Source organism: Dioscorea cayenensis, chromosome 19 (genome assembly GCF_009730915.1).
Source record: "Dioscorea cayenensis subsp. rotundata cultivar TDr96_F1 chromosome 19, TDr96_F1_v2_PseudoChromosome.rev07_lg8_w22 25.fasta, whole genome shotgun sequence".
In the NCBI taxonomy this organism is placed as follows: domain Eukaryota; kingdom Viridiplantae; phylum Streptophyta; class Magnoliopsida; order Dioscoreales; family Dioscoreaceae; genus Dioscorea; species Dioscorea cayenensis.
Window position 1 is genome coordinate 6,782,089 of NC_052489.1, and position 10,503 is coordinate 6,792,591.

Consider the following 10,503-nt stretch of genomic DNA (forward strand, 5'->3'; position numbering starts at 1 on the left):
CTTAAAATCTTCTTTAGATTTTATATTGTCTTTTGACCTGCCTTCATCACAGTATTAAATATATTATCAAAGAAGTTCTTCTCAATGTGTATTACATCCAAATTGTGCCTGATGAGGTTTGTCTTCTAATAAGGTCAATCCCAAAATATACTTTTTTTCTTCCATTTACATTTGCTACAGTTCCTTCTAGTTTCACAACTTATAACTTCCTCATCTAATTTTGTGACCTTTTTGAAGCCCAAAGCTCTCAATTTCTTTGAGTATTTCAAATCCAGATTTGACTTGAGGTGCACATTTCTTTATTACATTTCCTTTACTAAACCACTTCTTATTCCTTATGTAAGTATGATTTGGTGGTAAAAATTTACAATGATTATCAAACCATGATGTCTTCTTCCCTTTTGTTAAAGTAAAAGCATAGGAATCCTCAATGCAGTATGAGCATGCTAATTTTCTTGCTCTACTTCAACTTGAAAACATTGAGTAGGTTGGAAAATCATTCATTGTCCACAACAATGCAGCTCTCATCATAAAATTTTGCTTGCTGGCTACATCATAAGTCTCTACTCCAACCTCCCATAAATCTTTCAACCTAGCTACCAAAGGTTATAGAAACACATCCAAATTCTCTTTTGGATTTGACGAACTTGGAACAATTATTGAGAGGAACATGTACTCCTCTTTTATGCACATCCAAGGTGGTAAATTGTATGGTGTGATTATCATCGGCCATGATGAGTATTGCTGACCAGATTACCCAAATAGTTGAAACTCGTCTGCACATAAACCCAATCTAACATTCCTGCACTTAGATACAAATGATGGATGCATGTTATGAAAGTCCTTCCATGCAAGAGAATCTGCGCAAAACCGCATCACATCATCATTTTCCATTTCATGTCTGGCATGCCATACCATATGCTTAGCAGTGGCATTAGATGCATACAACCTCTGAAGACGAGGAGTCAAGGGAAAGTAGAACATCTTATGCTACATATGGTTTTCGGCTATTAGTATCAATTCTACCTTTCTTGAACCTGTCATGGTCACAGAATTTGCAAGTCGTTAATTCACTATCTTCACCCCAGTATAATATGAAACCCCATTTTCAATAGTCGATTTGTTCAATAGGTAACCCATCCCTCTAACTATTTCATTTCATAGAATCCATCAACCATAACATTTTGTATTAGGAGACATTCTTTCACCAGTTGGCAAAAATCATCATACAATCTTTCTGAAAAATGATGTTCTGCCTTCAAATTCAATAATTGGGCATCAACAGACAACTTCGAGATTCCATTAGGATTATTAGGCCATAATTCTTGTTGTTATGCTCTAAGCATGTCATAAACATGTTGAATTGACGGAGTTGGGTTGTCTTCACAGTTATCTGATTGAAATTAAGACCTTGTAGCATCAGGAATCAATGTCTCTAGTGGAGTCATATTATCAACCCCAACATATTGACCAAATGCCTCCCCAACATCAATATTGTTACTTTCCCCGAGATGGCTCCAGGTTTTATAATTCTCCACAAATCCATACTTAGCAATGTGTGATTTAACAGTATCCTTATCCAAAAATTTTCAATTATGACACATTTTCAGATTGCATTGGCATCTCATCAACTGACCATCAAGACAGTTCAGGTGAGGCTTAACAACCTCCACAAATGAATTTATTCCAACTATAAACATAGGATCAATTAATCCTCTCGTTCACCTTTGATACATCCATTGTCGGTTTGGCCTCATGTTTTGTTTCTCTAAACTAACATTCACAAAGATAATATTGGAAGAATTTATTAGTCCATGAAGTGAATTTATTGTCATAGCTTTTTCAATCAATGAACCTCCATAAAAAGGATCTCTAAAAAAAAAATAAACCACATAATTCAGCATAGGTTGTACATTAAAAGTCATGTATTAAACACACATAAAAATAAATAAATAAATAAATAAAATTATTAATAAATTAACAACATCATATCACACATCAAATTTAGTCTAAAAATTGAGGATTTTTTTTTAAAGTAAAATCATATAGATTTTTTATCCTAAGAAATTTTTTAAAAAATATGTTGGGTGCATGCATCAAGTCAATTATTAATTTCTCACAAGATAAGAATGATTGACAAGTTCAAGGAACCGCGAATTTAGCCTTGACTCATACTTGACATTTGGTATTGTTCATTAAAGCTGAATATTTAAATCTCTAATTTTTTGTGGACCTTTTGTTGGTAGAAGTTTGAATATTCTATAGAGATTAATAAAGACCAATCACATTGACATCGATGGATAAAAATATATATATTGTTATTTTTTTTAACCAAAACATATTTAATAGGGCTAATGCTACAGGATTATAAAGATTTTAGAAAAAATTAAAATATGTTCCAAACTTGACAAGAGCTAAGAAAAAAAATTCAAAATAGAGACATGACAAAAAAATTGGAAATTAAAATTTGAGATCCTCTTTATAAAAGCATGATTTTATTCTTTAACAAAAAATTTAAAATCTATAAATAAACTAATATAACGCATTATGATATTAAGTTATCTAATTTGAAGAACTACTTAAATGGAAAAAAAAAATATCGAAATTCAGTGACCCGAATCATGATAAAGAAGTGTTGGCTGTTGTTCCTTAGGCACTTGACTATTAACCCAAGAAAAATGGATGTAATTCCAGAATATATAATTAATATAAAAATGGGGTGGTATTTACTTACTATAGCCAGGATAAGGAGACAACCTTAACTAATGGTGGAGGTAACTAATGTTGATTTATTTAATGTGGACGGATAACTACAATTCCTTTACTTGTACTCATGATTTATGCAGCTGCCAGCGAGTCACACATCAAAACTCAAAAGAAATATATCCTATATATTGCAATTATAGATTTAGTTGATAAATAAGACCAAAAGAAAAAAGAAATAACAATTGAATGCAATAATTGGGCACCTTTGACGAGAGGTATACAAATGACACCAAAACAAAGCAAGCAGAGAACATAAAAAAAAAATAAAGAAAAAAATTGACAACAGTAGTAAGTTGAAGACAAAACTCAAGAACTAATGGAATATACATATATGAATGTAATACCACAAATTCAAAAGAATACAAGCCATAAATATCAATCAGTATCAAACACCCACAAACACAAAGGACTAAAAACCATGATACGCCATCTCCATCAAATGAAAAATTAAGGTAATAGAAAACATATACAATTGATAATAATATATGATTTGAAAATTGTACTATTATTAATTACGACTCCAATCCCATACATTGAAATGCTTGTTTTCTGTCATGCATGACTATTGATGACTAGCATGTATATATACTTGCATTACTTATGAGTCAAATTAATGCTAAGACAGGATGAAACCATCTTACTTGCTGAAGTGAAAACTACACATGAAGATGGACCACAATCAATTCTAGTTGAAGACAATGTATTTGAAGTAGAAGCAGAGGTTGTGGAGGGGACCAAACTTACCGAAGAGCTTGTTGTTGTTGTTGTTGCAGAAGTAGATGAATTAAAGATTGAAGTTGTGAAGGAGATCAAACCCACAGAAGAACCAGTGGCTGTAACTGCACAAGTAGCATAACAAGACTTTCAGTAATTTATATAGAAAACTAGATACTAGAACCATATGCCCAGTAGATTAGAATAACAGAATTGTAAATGGAGGCAGTGCAGGAGAAGGAAGGATATCTTGACAGGAAAAAGTGGATCTTTTAAATCCAAAATTTTTTTTGAATGAGATATGATATAATGAACTGACTAATAACATGAAAAAGCAAATGCATGGTACTATGTGTTAGAGATCACGACCCCAGTGAACTATCTTCAATGGCTGCAGCTGCAAGAGAAGAGGACAAGAACCAGAGAGAAAAGCACAAAGGAGGAGATAGTTAACTACACAAGAGAAAGGGATACTTGACTAAGTTGATAGCCAATCCAGTGCTGGTCTTCTCCACTACCATTATATATTAAAAAGTAAACACAAGAGAGAGTTAAACACTTAACTAGCTTCTCATTGGTCAGCATAACCCACTAACTTATCTCTAATTGGTTCAAAACCTTACACTGGATACTATATAATATTGCTAATAAAGCATACTCCTTTCTTAGTCAAAAGTCTGAGCATCAGTCAAGCTCTCCATCCTTCACACCATGCTTGGTGAGCTTCATCCATGCTTCCGCAGAGAGGTCCACCATTCTTCTAGGATGGAGCATCCAGCTACTCAACACCATGCTTCGATCACATCAGCAGCTTAGCATCAACACTCCCCCTTGATTGAAGCATCTTCACTCCTAATTCAGCTCTCATTTTCTGGTGCTTCTCAGTTGGCAACGGTTTGGTGAACACATCAGCTAACTGATTACTGGTGTTACAATGCTTCAAAGTAATCGAACCATCAGTTATAAGACCTCGAATGAAGTGAAACCTCACATCTATATGTTTGGTTCTTCCATGATAAGCTGGGTTCTTTGCAACAGCTATGGTCGATTGATTATCACACCAAAGCACTGATGAGTCTTCACATTTCATTCCACACTCACACAAAATTCTTCTCAGCCATACAAGTTGACATGCAGCCGAAGTAGCAGCTATGTATTCAGCTTCAGTTGTTGATAAAGCAACCACCTCCTTCTTCTTTGAGGACCAACTGACAGAACATCTTCCAATTCGACAAACCATGCCTGATGTACTCTTCCTGTCACTCAGCGATCCTCCCCAATTAGAATCTGTGAATCCTTCCAAGCATCTATCTCTACAACTGGGATAAAACAAACCAAAATTTGCAGTCCCTGCAAGATATATCACAACTCTCTTTGCTGCATTGAGGTGTTCAACCATTGGTTTACTCATGAATCTTGAAAGAAAGTTTACAGCATAGCATACATCAGGCCTTGTGTGTACGATGTATAACAACTTCCCAATGAGTCTCCTGTATAATGTAACATCTATTAATTCTTCACTGTCTTCAAGTAAGAACTTCTCATTAACCGCCATTGGTGTCTCTACAGGCCTGCTGTATTTCAAATTCATCAGTAATACAAGCTCCTCAATATATCTTTTCTGTGAAATAGAAATTCCCTCACTACTTTGATGAATTTCCAAACCAAGAAAATATTTAATTTCTCCCAGATCAGACATATCAAATGTCCTCATCATCTCCATCTTGAATTGCTCGATTAGGACTTGAGAACCACTGGTATACACCATGTCATCCACATAGAGACTGATTAGAATGAAATTTCCATTTTCATCCTCCTTTTTGTACAAAGTATGTTCTGTTTCATTCCTTTTATATCCATGGTGCCTAAAATGAGCATCGATCTTGCTGTACCACGCTCTCGGTGACTGCTTGAGCCCATACAAAGCTTTCCTCAGTCTGTATACCAAATGTTCTTGCCCACTGACCTCATAACCTTCAGGTTGAACTACATATACCTCTTCAGAGATCTCCCCGTTTAGAAAGGCTGATCTCACATCAAAATGATACACTACCTGACGAGTTTGAGCAGCAATTGCAAGAAGAATCCTCACTGTTTCAAGTCGAGCTACCGGAGAGAAAACTTCATCATAATCCAAACCGAATTCTTGCACATATCCTTTGGCTACCACCCTTGCTTTATATCTTTGTATCTCACCATCTACTCCCAGTTTTGTCTTGTACACCCACTTAAGACCCACGGGCTTCTTCCCAGGTGGTAATTCAGTTAACTCCCAAGTATTGTTGGTTTTGATTGACGCTAGCTCAACATCCATTGCTTCCCGCCATTCCTTATGCTTCACTGCCTCTTTGTACACATGTGGATCACCTACATGTAGAGCATAAGAGTAGGAGTTATATACCTTGGCTAGTGTTCTTGTTCTCCTTGGTGGTGAATCTTCACTGGTCACCTCCAATGAACTTGTGTCATGAACTTCAATACTTGAGCTGATTTTACTACCACTGTGATTCTTCTCATCATGTACACTGGGATTCAGCTCACCCAATGTGATCACTGCTCCACTTGCACTAGCTTCCCAATCCCACCTTGAGTTTTCGTGGAATATCACATCTCTACTCACAATAATTTTGGAAGCTATGGGATCAAACACTCTGTATGCCTTGGATTCAGAACAGTAACCCACTAAGATGCACTTTACTGACTTCTCCTCTAACTTAGTAAGCTTCTGTGATGGAGTTAATGCAAACACAATACTTCCAAACACTCTAAAATGGCTCACATCTGGTCTCTTCCCGTGCCACAACTCATATGGTGTCTTGCCATTCAAAACAATTGTTGGAGACCTATTAATCAGATAAACTGCTATTGCCGTTGCCTCAGCCCAGAAAGCAGTTGGAAGTCCGCCATCCCTGAGCAAACACCGGGCCATCTCAACAACAGTCCTGTTCTTGCGCTCCACCACTCCATTCTGTTGAGGTGAGTACGGAGCCGAGAACTCTCTTCTGATTCCCAACTCCCCGCAGTATTCTTTGAATGCATGAGAGGTAAATTCTCCTCCACGGTCGCTTCTCACTACCTTTAACTTTCTGCCTATTTCCCTCTCCACCATCATATGAAACCGTTTGAAATGATCAAAGGCTTCACCTTTGCTGGTTAGAAAGTAAACCCAACACTTCCTACTAAAATCATCAACAAGTAAGAAAAAATACATATTACCTCCCAATGACGACACACTCATTGGTCCATATAGGTCCATATGCACTAGCTCTAGACAGCACGAACTTCTTTTGGACCTTGTGACTGGGAATTGACCTCTTGCTTGCTTACATAGTGCACACTCTTCACATTGTGACACATTGTAGAGCTTAGGCAACCCACACACATCTCCTTTTCTTGCAAGTATCTCCAGACTTTTATAATTCAAATGGCCGAACCTTCGATGCCATAATTCAGACACAGGATGCTCACCAACTGCTAAATTCAGCTTTTCCATCTTTGAGAGGTTCACAGGGAACATGTTGTTGCTCATCCTGGGTATCTCAAACATCAATTCCCCGGTGTAATCGTCAGTGATGATACACTTGTCTTTATAAAACTTGACTGAGTATCCTTTGATGAGTAACTGTCCCACGCTAAGCAAATTGTGAGCTAACCCGGAGACCAATTGCACTCCTTGAAGTTGCTTAACTTCTCCATTCCTCATACTGATAGCTACTGTGCCAACTCCGAGTACATTCATCTCCCTATCATCTCCGAGACGAACAGTAATCTTTTGTGACTCATCCAAGTTAGTAAACAGACTCCTCTCGCCCGTCATGTGATTTGAACATCCAGAGTCCACCAACCAGACTGAGCTCGAGGTCACAGCTACTTCACTACTCACAATGAAAACATTGCTGGTGTCTCGTTCCTCCACAACCAAAGATGATCCCTTCTCTGGAGGTTTGCTTCTCTCACGGCACTCAGCCTTTATATGGCCATATTTTTTACAGTGAAAACACTGTATATTAGCTTTAGAGTCACTCCCTTGGCTCCTGGACATCCTGCCTCTTCCTCTCCCTCTGAAGAAGCCTCTTCCTCGTCCCCGGCCTGAGTTCGACCCAGTTGGTGCAGCTGTGCTTCCTTTCTCCTTGAAGTGAGATGACGAACTATCACCCTTCGCAAACAGTGCCTTCTCTGTGACTCTCCCTGCAGATCTATTAACCCTGAACTCATGTGCTTGGAGAGACCCGCAGAGCTCGTCGATGGTGAGTGTTGACAGGTCTCTGGATTCCTCCATTGCGACAGCCACGAAGTCGAACTTTGGTGCCAGACTTCGCAGGACCTTGGACACTACCTCTACCTCCCAGAGTTTGTGTCTGAGACCTCTCACTTGGTTCACTATCGCGATAACCCGAGCCCAATAACTCTGAACACTTTCACCATCCCCCATCTGCAAGGTCTCGAAGCTCTGCCGAAGCGCTTGCTTCCTCACGGCCACCATCGTTGATGAACCCTGTGATTGCTTCTTGATTATCTCCCATGCATCGTGAGCCGTCTCTGCCTCTGCTATTCTGTCAAGAACCAGCCCATCTACTGCTTGTTGTATGAGACATCTGGCCTTCGCATCCTTCTTCTTGCTCTCCTTTGCCTTTGCTTCATCCTCTTCCTTCGGCATTCCCTGCTCAACCAACTCCCAGAGGTCTTGAGACTGGAAAACCGTCTTCATTCTCAAACTCCATCTCCCATACTCCTCGCCTTTGAAGACCGGGACACAATGTTGTGTGAGACTCACTGGTGTTTCGCTCGCCATGATCACCCGTAGCTCTGATACCAGAATGTTAGAGATCACGACCCCAGTGAACTATCTTCAATGGCTGCAGCTGCAAGAGAAGAGGACAAGAACCAGAGAGAAAAGCACAAAGGAGGAGATAGTTAACTACACAAGAGAAAGGGATACTTGACTAAGTTGATAGCCAATCCAGTGCTGGTCTTCTCCACTACCATTATATATTAAAAAGTAAACACAAGAGAGAGTTAAACACTTAACTAGCTTCTCATTGGTCAGCATAACCCACTAACTTATCTCTAATTGGTTCAAAACCTTACACTGGATACTATATAATATTGCTAATAAAGCATACTCCTTTCTTAGTCAAAAGTCTGAGCATCAGTCAAGCTCTCCATCCTTCACACCATGCTTGGTGAGCTTCATCCATGCTTCCGCAGAGAGGTCCACCATTCTTCTAGGATGGAGCATCCAGCTACTCAACACCATGCTTCGATCACATCAGCAGCTTAGCATCAACACTATGAATATTGACAAAGTTTGAAAAGAAAATTGCAATACCTATCCAATGCTTCTGCTTTTCTCTTTATATTAGCTGAAAGAAGTACAGGAGCAACAAATTTAGGCAACGCATCCTGCTGCTGCTTTTTCTCTCTCAGCCATGCTTCTGCCTTAGAACACTCATTAATAACCTGCAAATTGATACACATGAACACAATGAAATAGGAACATGAGCATGATAAGTTTAACAATTCTATACTGTATGTATCATTCTTGTGTTTGATAAAAATCTAAAATTGACAGTGTGTGTGCAAGCATAGAATACTCAAAATTTGCGCCACTTATTACCTTGTGCTTTTCAGCAATTTCAAAGTGGTCAAATTTTGGATCTTTAGATAGAGTTGCCTCTCTGTAACTGTTGGAACAGTAAGCAAGTTGCTCAATAGTAGGCCCTCTCTCAGTATACTCCTTGTAACTCTCTTCCATAGGATTACCTTGATGTGCAAGAAACAGTGTTGAAATATCAACTGAGAAAACAATGGCCATTCTTTCAATAGTAATCTTTGTTTTCATCTTCAATTCCTACAAGCGTAGCACAACAAGTTAAATAAATTCAAGAAAAAATAGAAACAAAATGAAAAATGACGCCCTAGAAAAAGAAAAGGAAAGCACAATCCACTGCATCGATTGAGAAACAACAAAGATCAACCTCATGAATCATAGCGTGAGATGGATTAGAATTACGGATTCGAAGGAATAGTACCGATCGAGAGGGCTCAAGGAACTTTGGGGCCAGCGCGCGCGAGTGGAACTGGGAAAGCTCCGTGAGATGGAGCGAAGGTTGTAGGAGAGCTTGAGAAGGAAATGACGGCAAACCTAGAATGGGGATGGATCTGGGGCGAGAGGTGGAGGAGGAAAGATGAGATTGGGAAGAAGGATGAAGACGGCTTGCGAGTAAGAGAGGCAAAGTGGATGAGATTGGGATGCTTTGCCCACTAATATTGCCTCAAGATTAGAACTCTCTCATATTTAATTACTCTTGATCCATTCAATTAGATGTTAAACAGAGTTAACATTAAAAAAAGGCTTAGGTCTCACCAGAATAAGAGCATCCAAACAAGAAGTAAAGAGTGGCCAAATAAGAAATTAAACCCAGTAGATAAGAAAAGCAACTTGTAAGGATTTACCACATGAACTTTGAGCGAAATCTGATATTGTTTCACCATCTAATAGTCTTGTCAAAATTAAAAAAAGCCATATCTATTTTTCTTTTTGTTTTTCTTTTGGTGTGCTCCAGTAGTCACTTTTTTCCCCTTTTTTTAGACCATCAAATGGTTCCTACATTATCTATATAGTTTCATTTTCCAAAGCCTTTCTAGTTAACAAAATGATTTGGAACCTAGCTGATAGGGACACAAGAGTAGGTGTTGATCAAGTAGTAATAGCTTGCACAGAGGCAAGGTATCAATCCACAGGGAAGAACAAGAGTACTAGTACTAGCCCTAATTCCGAAAACTAGCCTGAAAAAAAGCTATGAAGTGTGTGACTAGATTGAGAAGAAAGAAAACAAAAAACAAGAATACAAAAATAAAATCCATCGAGAAACAAAGGGAGAAAGGGATGCCTGGGCATAGTATCCCTGTAGGATTTGTTAAGTTCAGGAAAAAGGTTGTATAAGTATACAATCCTATTTGAACAGAGAGGAATCCTAAATTATACTAAATTCCTCTTGCAAGGGTGAATAGTAATTGATT

At 38.3% G+C, this 10,503-nt stretch overlaps 1 protein-coding gene across 1 annotated transcript; it reads right to left on the minus strand.

Moving 5' to 3' along the window:
• Positions 1-3,252: 3,252 nt before the first annotated feature.
• Positions 3,253-9,726, minus strand: LOC120283854 (heat shock 70 kDa protein 15-like). The gene is made up of 4 exons (XM_039290622.1): positions 9,513-9,726; positions 9,098-9,331; positions 8,810-8,940; positions 3,253-3,605 (listed from the first exon to the last, which is right to left on the minus strand). Exons 2-4 carry the CDS (start codon positions 9,320-9,322, stop codon positions 3,551-3,553), a joined length of 411 nt encoding a protein of 136 aa, XP_039146556.1. The 5' UTR covers positions 9,323-9,331; positions 9,513-9,726; the 3' UTR covers positions 3,253-3,550.
• Between the last annotated feature and the right edge of the window lie 777 nt (positions 9,727-10,503).